General features: G+C 42.8%; 1 protein-coding gene across 1 annotated transcript in view; it reads right to left on the reverse strand.

The window, feature by feature from the left end:
- Positions 1 to 467: 467 nt before the first annotated feature.
- Positions 468 to 17,143, reverse strand: part of MTHFD1 (methylenetetrahydrofolate dehydrogenase (NADP+ dependent) 1, methenyltetrahydrofolate cyclohydrolase, formyltetrahydrofolate synthetase) — a 32,944-nt gene continuing 16,268 nt past the window's right edge. The window contains exons 15-27 of the mRNA XM_010192220.1: positions 16,206 to 16,308; positions 14,982 to 15,058; positions 13,906 to 14,046; positions 10,945 to 11,013; positions 10,308 to 10,419; positions 9,986 to 10,125; positions 9,512 to 9,553; positions 8,374 to 8,474; positions 7,094 to 7,271; positions 5,895 to 6,002; positions 4,737 to 4,889; positions 915 to 1,023; positions 468 to 732 (exon numbers count right to left, since the gene is read on the reverse strand). Of these exons, the coding sequence (XP_010190522.1) occupies positions 934 to 1,023; positions 4,737 to 4,889; positions 5,895 to 6,002; positions 7,094 to 7,271; positions 8,374 to 8,474; positions 9,512 to 9,553; positions 9,986 to 10,125; positions 10,308 to 10,419; positions 10,945 to 11,013; positions 13,906 to 14,046; positions 14,982 to 15,058; positions 16,206 to 16,308 (1,314 nt within the window). The 3' untranslated portion in view covers positions 468 to 732; positions 915 to 933. The remainder of the gene's footprint in view (positions 733 to 914; positions 1,024 to 4,736; positions 4,890 to 5,894; positions 6,003 to 7,093; positions 7,272 to 8,373; positions 8,475 to 9,511; positions 9,554 to 9,985; positions 10,126 to 10,307; positions 10,420 to 10,944; positions 11,014 to 13,905; positions 14,047 to 14,981; positions 15,059 to 16,205; positions 16,309 to 17,143) is intronic.

Consider the following 17,143-nt stretch of genomic DNA (forward strand, 5'->3'; position numbering starts at 1 on the left):
ACTTACTGTAGAGCATAAAATGGTTCAAAAGCCACAGAGACAGGCTGAAGATCCAGTCTGTACAGATTTGCTATCCAGGGGCTGGATTCCCAGCAGCAGTAGAACACAGCAGTCACAGCTGGGCTTTCTAAGAGGGAAATTCAGTGTGGCTCAGGTGTCTGCAGGAATAATTCACAGCAGAAGCCAGGGTTAGCACTTCTGGAAAGAGATGAGAAGCAAAGGGAATTCCTCCTCATTTCCTCTTCTAAACGACATTGGTGCAGTTTTGGAGCACAGCGGTTTCTCCCGTAGTGCAAGAAATGGAATAGGGAATTCAGTATGGCAAATGGGAATGTGCAGTGTCCGTGACTTTCACAGATAATATATGCTACAAAACCCCTATGGTTAAGGCAATTAAGTCTCAAGACTGTTCCAAACAGCTTCAGCTTTAGGATTTTTAATTTTAAAAATCATGTCACTGAATCAAAAGAGGACACTAAACCCAAGCTCCTGTATTCTGCTTCAGCTACAATTATGAAGCAGGAGGTTTGTAGAGGAAGTATGCTCTATATACGTTCAACTAGCTTGGAACACAGCAGTTTAAAAATTATCACAGATTAAAAGTAGCTGATTCTTTAGCACTCCTCCTTCCAGTGACTTGTGCTATATTCTCAGTCATAGATATAGTTTTGACTTAAAACACAATTGGGGCATAATTCCGTTTACATGACTCATCAGGTGTTCTTCTGGGAGCTGAAAAGAAAAATACATTTAATTATTATTATATACTACTGCAGGCAATTTTCAGGCTGAATTATAATCAAATGTCATTTGGAAACATATGGCATAATATGAGATTGGCTTAACTCCATTATTTCAAGATGAGAAATGAAGCCCAAATATTGAAAGCTTTCTACACTAAATAAGGCACCTACCTCTGGTCAGTAATTCCTTTCAGAAGAGCCCATAGACTTCTCCTGACGCTGGGTCCAAGTCTATATCGTAGAAACAGGGTCTCGTAGGAAGTCCTGGCATAGTGCTCATCTGAACAACAAAAGGTGAGCTGTTAGGACGGAAGCAGCATGGTTTCGTGCAGAAAATCCCACACTTGGTTGCTGCTGGACGCTGTGATGGCACCAGCCGAGGCAGCTCCTTCCACACATACTCACTAGGCTGGATGATGGCCATGTACCATTCTGAAGCATACCACACACATCAGTGAGGATTTAGTTTGCCTTCTGCCTCTGCCAGTGACTGACCCCAAGATCTGGCAAAGTACTCACACACCCAGGGGACCGGTTGACTGTTGAGGAGAGCTCACGGGCTTTGCTGCAGTGAGACAATAATTGCCTGTGGCAGTTCCCTGGTTATCAAAATGATGTTTTAATACCATTTTGTTGACTGTAAAGTCTCAGTTGATTAAAATTCTTTAAGATTCTAGAGCTGGAAGTTTTAAATAATTAGGAATAGGTATTGCTGAGAATAGAGGTTTGGGTTTTTTTAAAAAAACTGGAATAAAGCTTAAATAGAGATGGAGAGGTCAGCTCCCTGACTGGAACGCTTCTGAGGTGGGCAAGTCAGAAGGGCTGTGCAGTTTGTGCCAGTGGTCGCTAACCACTTTAAGGAGAAAAATTCAAGGTCTCGTTTTCTGGCTGCATCACCCAGCCTCAGCTTTCACAATCAGTATTGTCATGCCTGTCTCCATCAGATTCAAGATCTCTTTGGCAACCTGGTATTTTCTCCCTGAGCAAGTATTTTGCACGCTAATCAAATTACATCCCAATCGGCCTTTTGGCAATAAGCTAAGCAGCAAGGAGGCAAAGCTTTATTGGTTAGGCATTTTCTGCAATTCTCAAAACTGTTCAGGGAGCTTTTGGAGTCCCATCCCATTTTCCTAAGCCGTTTACAAGTGCTAACACCAGTCCCATATGTGTCGTACTGCTGCTGGTCTTGCATGGCTTATGCAAAGGTAAAAATCACTTCAAGCCTACTCTTTGTAATGAATTCCAGGACACTAGGTTTTTTTTAATCAGAGCCATGGCTTTCCCATTCAAAAAATAGAGGGGCTGCAGAGAAGACCTCCATTCCTTGTCTTTGTGTTCAGTTGTATGAGTATTTTGCTCTCAAGAGCCAAGGCATTAAGAGATTCAAGGTGCCTGAAGGGGTGTTCCTGTTCTCTCCGTAGTCACTGCCAGTGTCCGCTCATGCAGAGCGAGAAACTTCCCATTTATTTACATACCGCTGCAGAATCACAGAGCTTTGCGCATCTCCACCTACAGATTCAGGGTCAGAGCTCACGAGCTGGGACAGTAACACTCAGTAGAGCAAGAGGTACCATATTCCTGAAAAGGGGCCTGACTTTACTATTTCTTGCACTTTCTTTTTTGAAAAGAATGGTCAATTTTCCTCCTTTTCTATCCATAGGGCAGCCCACAGTGGCTGCTCTGCTATTGCTAAAGGCAGTCTGCTTAAACCCTGAATTTCTATGCAGAACAGGATAATTTCCATCCGGGCTACCAATTTTCTGTACAAGTGCCTACAATGCTTAATGCACCCAGTTATTCTCAGAAGTTTTCCTCCATTATCCTCCTGCCCTCCAGTACCACGTGGGCTGAAAAAGAGCACAGGGCAATTCACACTGTTTACTTACATGAAAAAATCAGACCACATGGGTATCATCAATCCCCTTGCAAGATTTCAAATAAAACCAGTACCAACTAGGCATGCATTATTTACTGCACTTGTGGAGCTTCCAAAAAACCCCACCATTTTGGAACTAAAAAAAAAAAAAAGAGCTAAGAAATAATTTGTTTTCAATTCATCAGCAGCACTAGAAAAGAAACCTAACCAATTTGACTCCAATGACTTATTTCACTGTCATTATCTTCCACGTTCAAAATGGAATCCAGATCATCTCTGACATTTTATTTCCTTCAAATGCTCACAGTATTTCATTGAACAGCTTCAACTCTGAGCCAGAAAGGGAAAACCCCAAAACTCAGAAGCTGAGAAAAAAAAAAAAATAAGATGTGCCATACCTTGGTGATTAACTCCAGGTAACAAGAACACGCATGCACTGGTGATTATTCTCACCTCAAACTTCTCATCAAAGCCTCTGCACAGAGCTACATTTTTGCCGCATTTTCAGCTCACAGTTCAACGGCTGCTGCCAAAAATTTATTCTGAGGCTACCACACCCCCCGCCAAATGGGTTTAAAATAGTGATCCGATTCAAAATGCCCTGGATTGCTTCTCAAAAGGACACCCCTTCTCTGGCTCTGTAGACACCACAGAAGTGATCTTCATGACCCTAACCAGACTTACTGTTCATTCTGGCAGAATTACTGCCATGATTTACTACATGTCCAAGGAAATATCTGAGAAGGGAGCAAAAAGGAACGGGTCCAACTTCATAGAAACTGGAAACATCAGAAAAAGAACTAAAACGTTACGTTTTAATGTCTGAAAACATCCTCATCTTGTGTAGCTCATGAATGCTGTGTGCTCTTTCCTTCTTCAGGGCTTATAAAAAATAAATAAATCATTGTTTGGATTAAATCTTGGCTTGCAAAAAAAGCACGCTTTCATTTTATCCCAAAACACACAGTATTCTTCAAAAAGATGGATGAGCCAGACTTTGATGAGGATGTGGTTATTTTATTTACGTTGGGTAATCTGGAAACCCTTACTTACCTTTTTTTAAAAAAAGGTAATTAAAATTAAAAGATAGCAAATATTTGGCTCTAGCTAGCATATGAAGGAAGAAGAGATCCAACCCTTAAATCAGCAATTTCATTACCTGAGCCATGCACCCCTAATACTTTTGAAAGCTTATTCAAACGGATGCATTGCCATGAAGACTTCAGAAGAAGGTTCAGGCCCAAAAACCAAGAAAATTATAGAGCTGCTTGCTCCAACTGCTCTATCCCCTAAAATAATCTAACAAGTTACTTAACATTTGCCCAGAAGAGATGACCCAGATAAGATTTCCAGTGGATCCTTTCATCCTAACATTCTTTCTTTGGATGCAAACCTGACTGTTAGCTCATTCTGCAGGTAGCTCTTCTTTCTGCCAGGCAATTCACATCAAAGCTGTTCCAGGATCCTGTTTCCCTCTCTCCTCTCAGCTGACATTATGCCAATCGTGTCAAAGAACAGAAACTAAGAACTCCAGGGCATAGTGAAATGAACTGTTGGAACAGATGCAGGCTGAACTTTGAATGGTCAGCAAACCCATGAGAACCAAACAGGAGGGGAGGCTGACCAACAACGGGTCAGCTTCACTCCGGAGGTGTGTCATCAGAAGCTGTTTGCTTTCTAAGCTTTGGAGTTGTCTTCTTGTACCCTGATCTGCAGGTGTACAGACTTCACTTGCAATACTGCCAAGTGCTTTCATCAGGAATGCAAAGTCACAACGGCAATTAAGTGGGCCGAGGATTTCTCCCATCCCCTCTACCAGGCTGCTTTTCCTAGAATTCATTAGCTACAGAGCTCATCCTTTCCTCAAAATCCAGGAAGACAAAGATGTGGAACCTGAAGAGTAAACGGGGGGGCTTGCTAAGCATTCGAACTGTCAGTCTATTTTAGCTCACATCTTACCTCTGAAAAACTAGCCATGAAGGCCATCTAATACACTAGACTGTTAAAACACCATCTGTAAATGACAAGGACTCCCCTAATTTTTGCAATTGCTTGCTGGAATGCACAAGAAGCTCTGTCCCTCGCCCCACAGTTGAGAGTTTCACTCGCTCACGTACCGTTCCCACTAGTGGATACAGGAATCCAGCACCAACACTTGCCCGAATGTCTCGGATTGGCAGAACAAAACCCGAAGGTGCTCCTTTTAGTTCGGGGTCATGAGACAATGATAAGTGAGTTTTAGCCATGCAGACCGGCAGGTTTCCAAATCCCTGGGGAAGGCAGTGAAAAAAGAGGGAGAAAGAAGAGAGAAGTAAGTAAAAACCCAGCAACCTTTCCTGCACACAAACGCAATTGCTCTCTTCTGCCGTTCTCTGCAGACACCAGACATTTTATCAGGATGTTTTACTTCTCACCAACCGCTTCATCCACAGCTTGTCAGATCCATTGACTATTCTGCATCCCCATTCCTTCTCTCTCAAAGTCTTTCCCCACCCTCTGCTAAGTAAGAAAGAAGGTACCATCACCCCCAGCACATCCAGCTGAGGAAAAAATTAATGGTATGGGAGTATTAGATATAAAACCCTGACAGCTAACTTACCTTCTTCTCTCTTCCCAAAAATATTAATTTAAACAGTTCAGAAATAAAGTTCTTGTTCAGCTGAGGTCAGCTAATTAGAAATGTTTGATCAATATAATTGCAGGTCGTGAGGCAGCGGCAATTACATGCCTATGGTGTTTTGATAGACTTGTAAAAGAATATACAAGAAACATCAAAGTGAGAATCTACGTATGCCAGTAGTTAATGGACTGTAGAAGTGAAATTATTTGAGCACACTGTAGACAAAGAACGGCTGTTTCTCACATTGCTCTTCTCCTCAAAGCCCTTCCTTAATGCAGAAACAGGTAAATTCACAAGAATGCCATGCTAGAGAAGAGTAAAAGCAACGTAACGATCAGAAAGCATCCAATTCAACATCCAGATGCCAGGTTCAAAACTTAGAGAAGCAGAAGTTTTTTTCCACAAGTATTTTATCACCTGTGGAACTCTTTCCTTGACATAATTGCGACTGCTAAAAACCCACATGGGTTCAAAAACTGACAAGACAGCTCAGTGGAACAAGAGTTTATTAAAGAAAAAAAAAAAGAAAAAAAAGTCCCAGAGAAGGACAAGATTTGAGTGCTGCCTGCCCTCACACACAGTTTGAACACCACTGCTCAACACATACGTTCTACATTAAAAGCCCCACTGGTATGAGGTGACACGGCAAACTCACTTGCTTAGTGTACAAGGCGACTTTCTCCTGTGCTTCTGGAAGTAGCTCGATGTCCCTTGCCCCATAGATCTGCTGTGCAATAAGCCTGATCTTATCTATAACAGGGAGCTAGAAAGAAAAAAAGACAGGCAAGTCAGCGTGGCCAAGCTCCAAAGAGCTGTAACACCACAGCAGCTTCACAACATTTCATGTGTGTTGTGCCACGTCCATCTGCAGATACAAGAGCTATTCCCATTTGCTGTAAAACAAAGCTATACAGTAATTTGAGGGTTTTCAAAACAGGTTTCATTTACCTTGTTGCAGTTGTTTCTCCTGATAAGAGGGCTAAACTAGTTTACTACAACGAGAAACAAAGATACACAACAGTATTTCTCATAAGCTGTGCTTTCATGTTAATTACTCCCACTGCAAAAGAGGCATCTTGATTCTCTCTCAAGTCTAAGTCAAAAAGCAGACAAAAATAATTTGAGGGAATAAGTTAATGGTTGAATAAAAGCACAAATAAAACAGGTTAAAGAAGAAAAATTGAAAGCATCTGTTAAGGAGCTTAAATAAATATAATGACAAAGGTCTGTACCTCATTATATACCTCTTGAATAGCTGCTTGCTATTAAAAGAGGATTCGGGTCATAACCTGGGCACTAACAGTGAGTTCATTACTGCCAAGTCATCTGTCAAATTTGCTTAATGTACAAAGCCATTGGAAATACACACACACTCTTCCACCCTGACCTGCAGTGTGATTCCATAAGCCTTACTTGTAGAGGAAAAAAAAACAGTTAAAATGGACAAATTCTGCTTCACAGCCTGTTGTATGGATTCCCATCCTGAGCACCAAGCACACCCAGCAGCTCTGCAGTAAGGTAACCGATTCGGTCAGGCTTGTTCCAGGAATGCATCTCTCAAGTTCAAGAACTAAACATCCCCCTACCCTTGAACATGGCGGCCACAGTGGAAATCTGTGCATCACCTCCAGCAGAGTCACAGCAGCATCTCTCAGTGCAGAAGTAAATATTTCACTGGGTAGTGAAAACAAGAAGTGACTGAGTGGGTCTTTGAGGCTGATGGAATAAATGTTATGTTCTAAGGCCAAATGTCTTCTCAGTTTCTCAGAGCAGCCTTCAGCAAGTTAAGTTAGTGAAACCAACTGTTTCTCCACCGTACAGACAAAGTACCTCTGTAATACTGCAAGTTCTTACCTCCACATTGTAGAGGAATCTGAAGTTGCTGGGTGCCTGCGATGCTCTCTGAACAGCATGGGCCAGTGCAACCGCTCCTTTACCTCCCTCTGCCCAGTGAGTGCACTCCACAGCATCGAACGCTCCCGCTTCCTTTGCCAGTTGTACCACAAGGGCCAGTTCAGCCTTGGTATCTGTTCTGCAAGCAGAAAAGTTTGTGCATTTATACCAGAATGCATGCACAGTAAATTAACTGTTAGTTCTAACCATTTTTCACTCTTGTTGACAACATCCAAAGAAATGACAGAATCCAGCCATCAGGAAGCTGCTGAGGGGCTACCACAGCCTTCTCCACCTTGGTGAAGAAAGCTACTCCACAGAGGAGCAGACAACAATAGGCAGCTCTGGAACTATGCACAGAGACCAGTGACTGCTGACAGAGCAGCATTCCAGGCTTTCTGTCATATCTGCCCTGTATCAGCAACACAGCTCCTGTTTTCAGAAGCAAACTCAAAGAGGCATTAGTACTGCTGATTTACAGGTGCTCTATCATGGAATGACAGAATGGTTTGGGTTCGAAGGAACCTTAAAGCTCCTCCAGTCCAACCCCTGCCATGGGCAGGGACACCTCCCACCAGCCCGGGGTGCCCAAAGCCCCGTCCAACCTGGCCTTGAACACTTCCAGGGTGGGGGCATCCACAGCTGTGCCAGTGTCTCACCACCCTCACATCATGTGCACACAAGCTAGAAACCGTGATCTCTTAAATCAGCCAATATGCATTTACTTCAGATGAAGAACCCTTAGCTGGCTACTCCAATTCAACTGGCATCAGCTTTAACACACCAGTTCAAAGCCCTTCTTCTTGCATAAGAAGGCCACACAGATTGTATTTCCTGTGCAGTGCAATGTGCAGAGCCCAAAATGCTTCTTAGCGGGGCAAAATTCCATGCAGCAGACCACTAAGCACAGCATGGTTGACAGCACAGGCACCTCACCATCTATTAGGAGCTTAGATTCCACATCGTCACAAACACCTTCTGTCCACAGCAATTTGGGCAGTCGTGGTGCAAGAGACAGCAGATAATACTCACTGATCATAACATCCTAAACTAATTTAAACTAAGGAATGCATCTGAAATAACTAAGCAGAACTCTCCTATTTATTCAGGGGCTTCCAACAATGTAAAATGCTGCAAACAATACATCGACAGTACCAAAAACCTGAGTTTGTGTTAAACACAGCATATGAAATGCCACAATTTTATTCCCACACATCACTTGCATGTCCCAACTCACTTACTTGAAAGCATTGACAGCCACTACTACTGGGACACCAAACAGCCGTGCATTTTGGATTTGCTTGTTAAGGTTACTACAGCCTTTTGCCAACAGCTGAAGATTCTGTAAAGACGACAGCAAGCAGGCAGCACATTTTATCAAGGGCAGTGAAACCTTTGTTCCAAATCCACTACACCCACAGCTAATGATAAAAATGTCAAAATGGGAATGAAACTGCTGCTTTCTGAACAGTCCAAACCCGTGCATCGTCCTGGATGGAAGACAGGAAAAGGAACAAATCTTTCTAACGATCACTGGTTTCAGCTGCCACGGCAAGGTAAGAGAAATCACTTCATCGTTGGTTTTTTGTTATTCTTAGTAAGTTAAGACCTGTGCTCATTAAGTCCCCACTGTAAAGTCTCGTTTTGCTCTCTGACACATTCCTCTTTATGTATTAAGTATCATTAGCAGTGAATTTCATGACACTTGTTTGAAGTCCGTGGTAGCAGCTTTCAGCTCACATATATTTACATTTCGCAGTATCAGAGACTCTTCATGGAAATCCAGACATTTCATCCCTCCTTTTGCAAAGAATAATCCATACAGAAGCTCCACAGGTGTAAAAGCTGCAGCAGTATAAAGAGGGCCAGATCAAATACCCAAGGGTACACAGCCATTCAAGGCACAAGGACAGAAGCTGCGACTTTAGTTCACTTTCATCTCTGCTTGCAAAGGAGGGGTAGGGAAATAAAAACAGAAACTGCTGCTGCTAAGACAACAGCAATTAGAGAGGCAGTCTGAATATTTTCAGAGACAATATTTCAGCCAAGGAATTACTTCACACTGAGAGGGTCAGGGGACACAGAATAGATATTACTATGAAGAACTGAGCAGACAGACAATTGCATGAGCTCAGGAGAAAAAGGCTCTGAATACTGGCTGGGTCAAGTACAATAAATGCTTGAAAGAGCAGAGCCAAAGTAACATCATAAAAAAAAGGAAAGAAAGAAAGAAAAGCACATTACAGCTTGTAGGAGGAAGTGTTTTCCTGGCAGTTAAAGAAATGACACACATTAGCTATCCAGGCATGCACTGCATGAGAATATCACGTCACGACCAGAGTTGGTTGGTCACCTGTCAGAAGAGCTAAAGACGGTTACCTCTTCTGTGTACTCCTTCGGTAAAGGCACACCAGCAGTGACCTGGGGGGAAAAAATAAAAAAGGGAAGAAAGAATATGAAACCCCGTAAGATTTTATCTGTGACAGCAATTAACGCTCGATTCTTATTAAACGGCACCAAGATTCTACTCGGGGCTAATTCTTTTTTCCTAAGAAAAAAAATAAAAGGAAAAATAAACTGCAACACGCACTCACAGCACCACGAGTAACTGACTATGGCAATATCGCAAGTGCCCCAGCACACAAGCACTTCATTAGGACAATAAGACAAGCAGGTATGTACCTGTACATTCTACAGTGAAGCACCCTGCAAGCAACACGGACACATGGATTCCTTTTACAACTGCAAGTCTCGAGACAACTACAAGCAGATCAGACCCTGCACGGCTTTAAGTGACTGGACCAGAGCAGTAACAGCCCCTCAGGCCTGAAGAAAACCTTGTCTAGTACTTACTGCAGGGCCGCCTCCATGCATTTTCAGAGCTCGGACAGTAGCAACCAACACCACCACGTGAGGCCGGAGACCAGAATAGCGGCACTTAATATTGAAGAATTTCTCCATGCCTATGTCTGCACCAAATCCTGCTTCTGTGACTAGAGTAGGAATTGAAAGAAAAGAATCTTGTGAGAGGTTGCTGGGTGGAGAAGTCATGCTCTGATAATACAAATTAGAAGCTTCTTCCAGACAAAAAAAAACCCAAGGATGGCCACAATAAAGAAGACAGATCCCTCCCTGCAAAACAAAAAGCAAACAAAAAATTACCCCACACACTTACCAACAAATCCATCTTTACCCACAAGCTTCAGCGCTATTTTGTCTGCCAACACTGAAGAATTCCCATGTGCAATGTTGGCAAAAGGTCCAGCGTGAACAAACACTGGTGTACCCTAGAAAAGGGTAAGAAAGAGAAAATCAGAGGGTACAATTTAGCAAATCTGCAGTATTTCAGGAGCTAAGTACTGCAGGACTTTAAGGTAAAGAAAAACACTTCTAGAAGACAGATCTTAAAGCCTTCTGATCAAACACTTGTTATCAGTAATAAGGACTACAGGGCAAACAGGATTATATTAATCTGCACAAGTAGAGATACTAATCCGCTTAGGAAAAGGATATCTAAATCCCAGCAATTCTTAGCTATTCTCTTGCATCCACACCATTTAGACTCCCAAAACGTTCCCTGGCGTTAAAGGCAACAGAACAGAGAGACAGCAAAGTTTAGTGCACTTCCTTGAGTTCCCCCATGTGCCAGTAGAAAGCAGCTAGCCTTCTCCCCCAGCCCTGAACCTTAGGTAGGAAGCTGCAGTAAACCTCCAACTCTGAACTGAGTAAGCCCATGCCGACTGTGATGGGTGAACTAAACCAGTTGCTCCTTGGCTCTGAGAACACACATATAGCAAATGATCTGTGCTCACCTCCAGTGTCTGCATGAGGTTTGGTTTAACAGTATCCTTCATCAGGACAGCCAGAGCACCAGTCACTCCCTAAAAGAAAAAAAAGGGCAGATTCCAGATGTAGCGAGATCTTGAGGCAGATCCCACGCAGTGTCAAGGCTTTGCTTTTGTCCTGGTGAGCTTTCTGGGCCAGGGCCAGCAGTTGCTCCAGGTATAATGAACTCCAGCCAGGGCAAGACAGGATAACGGCCTCTACATCCTTGTAGGAGCAGCTGTGACTTCTGCTGGGTGAAGCCTCTTGACTGTGACCTTGCTTGGCCATCACTGTTTAGTGAAGGCACAAAGAACAACTGCTGTTTCGATGCTATAGCAGGGTTAGTGAACAATACCAGTGAGAATAGCCCTTAGGTCTACTGTAGCCCATTCAGTGGCACAAGGCAGGGAGTTTTTCAGTACAGTTGCTACACTTGTTGAAATACTGGACCACGCTCATCACCCTGATGTGTCGGCTGTCACATTACTGTCTTTCTTTGCCATATCTAAACACACTCAGAAGTTTAAAGTTACACATATGTCAACGTACTTGGGTTTCACAGGTAGGGTTGTCTTGGACTTTTTTCCCTTCCTCATTTCAGCAACTAGGCTCTATATGTTAGCTTTAAAACGTCATAACAACTGCTGCACCTTGGCCAAGTGCCACGCAGAAATAACTTTTAAAGTGAACCTCTGTCCTCATGAGAAGAACCAGGCTGACATTACAAAAAAAGCAAACGCGGAGGCCATGTTTTCCTTGTGGTACAGCAACATAATCCTGCTGCAATCCTGCTTCCTGCAAAGTGAAAGCTTGTGATTTTATCCACATCTGCTCTGGGAAGAGAAAATGAAGGTTTGGTCACCCTTCTGACTGATGCAGTCCAGTAGAAACTAAACTGGCTATTACACAGCACTTGCAAAAGTAACTAGAATTGCTGTTGTGGGTACTGAGCCAAATGTTCACAGCAGTTATGAAAACCTTGAACCATGATTTCTTTTTCCTCCCTTTTAATTTCAATTCGATTGCAGCACTCAACTATATGAAAGGTTTGTTTGGGTTTTTTGTAAAAAGACATTCACTGCTTTGTTTCATTAGTTTCAATCTTGCCACGTGAAAGCTTATTAACATTTAATGGATAAGCTTTAAACTTCAGTCATCTCCAGACTAATGAAAGCTGCAGAGGATCATTTCCATGGTGACCTTTCAGGCCTGTGTCACTCAGTGGCACCTCAATATACCCCATCTCTAAAAAACCTACAGTCAGTTTCTGATTACACATTTCTTCCCAGTTTCTTTGTGCTTCCTGGTAGCACACTCATGACACTGGTTCTACCACAGAAGCACCCAGACATCTTATTGTGCCAGTCTGGTCTCTGCAATCACGACGTTTCTGCCTGCACGATGAGTATGTTACACAGTCCTAATGATGCCAGCTACTGGCCACCATCATTGCAAATACATGACATCTAAGAGAACCTGCTGGACAGGGCCCAGCTCCCTACCCAAGCACCATCTGCCTCCACTGCTGATGGGCAGTGGGAGAGACTCCTGTTTTCTAGAACAGGGATTAACTCCAGTACTGAAGGTTAAGCTGGCAGCACGCTGGCAGGAGGAATTAAGAACCCAAAGCTGCATAAAGAACTTTGGCACATGCCCTCCCTCATTCCCAGCAAACGTCTCTCATAAGGACACTTACAGATAAATGGTTCCCGGCCTAGCACTTTTCCTGCAAGGCCACATTACTAATCTACTGTTTTCTTAGGCTTATCCAGGGAAGAAGTAAAACAAACAAACAAAAAATCCCAAACACACAAGGAAAAAAAACCAAACCAACCACTGCAAGATAGCAAGAGCTGGGTCTTAGTGCTGCGTGCCACCTTTCTGGAAACAAAGGTCAGAATACCCTCCCCGTGGATTCTTCTATACCACTGGAAAAGTTCATTCAGAAAATGCAAGACAAACCTCATTAACAGCACTTCATGCAAATTTGTAATGCTGCTGTCTTTTGCAGAGCTGGCTGTGAAATATCCACTATTATGAGACAGCAGTAAGCACCAATATCCTGTCTCTGCTGACTAGTGCAACAGTCCTGAGCCTGTTCTCTGTCTTGACGCCAAGTGGCAGGGCACAGTTCGCAGACAGGGCTCAATTCCCCTTTCTGTACAGGGTTGCCATCTTCAAAGCATTTATTGGGAGAAGTGCCTGGGGCACAGGCTATTCTCGTGAAACCATGCTGAATCATTAGAGAGAGTGCTAGCTGACATGTTCCACAAGTATGCCAAGAACTGCACTAATAATTATTGTATGGACAGCTGCAAGACAGTGCTACAGCTTGCAACTGCTGCTTAGGACTGACTGACATACTGGTAAGAGACATCATCAGTGCTACTACATTCAGCATTCAATGCAGTGGAAATAAGGGATTTGTGTCCCTCATCAAAGGCTGCCTTATGGAGACCTTGCACTTTTTGCAAAGGTTTGGCTTTTGTAGCATTCACAGTCTCCCAGAATAAGATATTGCATAATCTGTAATTAAATTTGCATGAGGCTCTGTTCCTGTTCAATGTTTTCCTCGCTCCAGGGAGCCTAAGCAACAGGATGGCCAGCAGGATGCACTCCGAGTTCTTCCTATTTGTATATATGCTTTTTATCTAGAAGCAACAAAGTATTTCCCCCTTAATTCCTATGGTGCTAACTTCAACTTGACAGCCAGCACATCACACAGGACCCTCTGTCCCTGCCCAGGTCACACGCACACACACTGAGTAAGGTGCTAGCCACACTGAAGTAAAAAGCCTTCACTGACTCCAGGGGCTACAATTTCATCTTTGATCTTCAATATGCTGAAAGGTCTTTTCTGTACAGAACTGTTTTTATGCTTTTCAATCCAAGGATTTTCAGAATTAATAGGAAAACGTTGGTGTTTAAGAACAGAAAGACTCTCTTACAAGGTCATCTGCTGTAACTGGTTCTCCTCTCTTGCTGGAAGCTACGACCATTCTGCCCAGTCGCTTTTTCATATCATCCAACCCGTCAGACAGCGCTAGAACTGCCATGATTTCACTGCTCACCGTGATGTCAAACTGAGCCTGCAAGAGATGAATAAAGATCGTGAACTCATCAAGATTCCCTAACAGCAATCTTTACCCCCATTAAATTATTGAAACAAGGTCAATCATGACCATCACAACAAACAAACAGGCGTACAAGTATAAAAGAAATCCAAAGTGTTACTCTCAGAACGTATTTCATTTAATTTGGCCATTTTAAACTGGATTTTTTTACTGCAAAATTCAGTAAAAACTACTTATTCCATTGGTATTACATGACTCTCTCCTGGCACATACACTAGTGACTCACGTAAGAATACTTAACACTAACAGATTATATCTTTGAAGACTGAGCTTACTAACTCATCTATCACTAAACAGTACAGTAAATGACAAAAAAAACCAGATTGTATAGGAAATGAAGGGTAGAATACATCTCACATAACAGACACCTCCATCGAAGATGAGCACCCTTGAGACATCTCAAGTCAACAGAAAGGCTTTTCTGAGCACAATTCATTGGAAATATTAATTTGACAGTTACTTAAGGGATGAGAGGAGTCACAGCCCAGATCGCCTATTTTACTCTATTGATCATACAGTGAATCTCGACAACAAGCTCAGATTCTGTGTCTAGTTTTGATCAGATACATCCCACCCAAAGCATCTGCAGCGGTGAAGACCAGCCATTGCCACACATCATATCTACAGAAGGCATTTATCTACCACTGTTACTATGCCACATTTGGGAAGCCAACATCCAGGAGAGAACAGGGAAGGAGGGAACAGACAATAAGAGTAATCACTGCACTGGTGGTGAATTCAACTGCTTGGCCGAAGGGACTTTCTGGTTTCTCTTTAATAAGGCACTGGTAAAAGGTGGAAATATCTGGAGTTACAGAAACTCGCTTTAGGACCATGTTTTTCAAAGTACTTTTTAAAACATGAAAAAAAAAAAATAAGGGAACAAGTACCGTTCGTGAGAAGCCTTTTTCTGTCGGAGACTGTCCAATAGTGATTTTCCTGAGGAACCTGTCATTTGTATCCAGTACTGCCAGGAAAGCAGAGAGGACAAGGAGAAGTCATGTCACAAGTCATAAATCACACTTCTGCCCTATTACAAACACTCAGCTGGATCACCTATGAAGAGAGGGTGGTAGTTTGAGACACCATCCTCTCCTAAAGAATTGCAAGTGCTACTCAACGTGATTCTTTCCCAAATCTGTACTGCAACAAAGTTAAGATACCCACAGTCACACGAGGACCCTGCACTACATCCAGAGGGAGTCACCCCCACTCTGCGTGCATTAACCACAAGGCCCAAAGCCCCTCTGAAAAGCAGAGCTGCTACTATTATTCCACTCGCTTTTTCACCATCATTGTGAAATCAGGAAATTATTACAGCCAGAAAGAAATAAAACACTCGACTTATGGATTAAGTGATAAAATGGCCAGATTCTACCACTTCGTGAGAGTAATTTCACACAGCCCCATTAATTCCAATTACCTTGGAAACAAACTATCAAATACTGGTTTAAATTAGCTGTTTCTTACTATCTGCTTGAAAAATTTTAAGTATTTTATAAAGTATTTCCCATGAGGCAGACTACTTTAGCCCCATTACAGGTTATGAAGCAAATTTGGGAGAATACATTTCACACTACTTTAATAAAATGCAATACTCTCGGGGTCTAAATCAGAAAAAAAAGTCCATATTTGAAATGTCTTTTGCTAGTCAAATACTGAATCTGCCAGACCACAGATTGATCTTACCTTCAGGTATCTTTAAAAGCCTTTTAAAAATCTGGCCTTTATTCCTATAATCAGTCCCCAGCAGAGCAGACGGGCAGATTAAAACTGCATTTAATCCCAGAGCAGAACCCTCTCCTTGCTCACAGCTCTTTCTCCGTCAGGTGAAAAGGCTGTTGGCTGCAGTTGCCAAGTTCAGCTCTCCAGTGACAAATCCAGAAACACAAATTTGCACCAATTAGCGAAGTCTGCTCTGAATTCACAGGGATGAAGATTCAGGCCCCTGCATCAGAAACGGGATCCCAGCTGCAGGCATCTATCCCACCAAACACTCAGCCCTGCCCTCTCTCCCATTTTTGCAGGAAACACAGTTCCTGCTGCACCTACAAACCTCTCTTATGTCACACGTTTCGTTTCTTAATAATTCTTTCATTTAATGGCTTTTGTACCTCTTTGCCATGTTATGGTGCCCGGGTCAATGTCCAATCTCACAAATAAGTTTATTTCTTCCTTTGTCAAAGCCATAGGATCGGTTTTGTTAATGCCCAATTTCTGTAGGAGGAAAGGACAAATAAAAGAGAAAGGTATAATGAAAAGACTCACAGAAATTAACCTTTCACTAGAGCAATAAGCCTTCAAGCAGCAGCATCTGCATATTCAGAAATAAGGAAGGGCTGCCTTTTTGGTTTCCCTTCTCCTAGACCCTCTCCCCCCCAGCAATTTAAGATGATCCACGTCAGTGTGTACCTGGCAGCAGAACTTGCCGCTGACCAGCAAGCAAAGGGCAAGGCAGACAAACAGAGTTCATCAGGGCAGGCTGTCACTAAGCTTTGTGCAAGGCAGCTACTGAAAGAGTAAGAGAGAAAGCTCTGCAGTTCCTCACACGCCTCGTTCTAATCATTGGTCTCACATGCTTACATCCATTTATCATTAGTCTGCCTAGGGTCAGTGCACAAAGCCATTCGTAAAGACACTGCTCTCAGCACGCCGGTTAAGCGGCACAAAGGAGGAATTAAACAATTCAGTCACAAGGCTGTCAGCATCCCAGAAAGCCAATCTTGAGCATGCTGAGAGGATGGGCAGTTTGCCAAGTTGCTTAATTGAGAGAAGAATTATCTCAAGAAGCCTGATACAAGCACAAAGCTTAGGAATGAGGAAAACGGTTGAGCTGATTTATGAGCAAGCAAGCTTTTCTTAATTATCTAGACAGCTAAGTTGTATTTTTCTCCTGAAGAGCATCAGGGAAGAGGAGAGTCTGTTCTCCTCCTCTTCAAACGTGTGTTTGGAAAAAGAAATAAACAAACAAACTAACTAAAAAAAGAGATATCATCTTTCTGGAGTATTAGCATCCCATTCACATCTTGACATTTAATAACCAGAAGAGCGG

This window comes from Mesitornis unicolor, unplaced genomic scaffold (genome assembly GCF_000695765.1).
Source record: "Mesitornis unicolor isolate BGI_N332 unplaced genomic scaffold, ASM69576v1 scaffold129, whole genome shotgun sequence".
NCBI lineage: Eukaryota > Metazoa > Chordata > Aves > Mesitornithiformes > Mesitornithidae > Mesitornis > Mesitornis unicolor.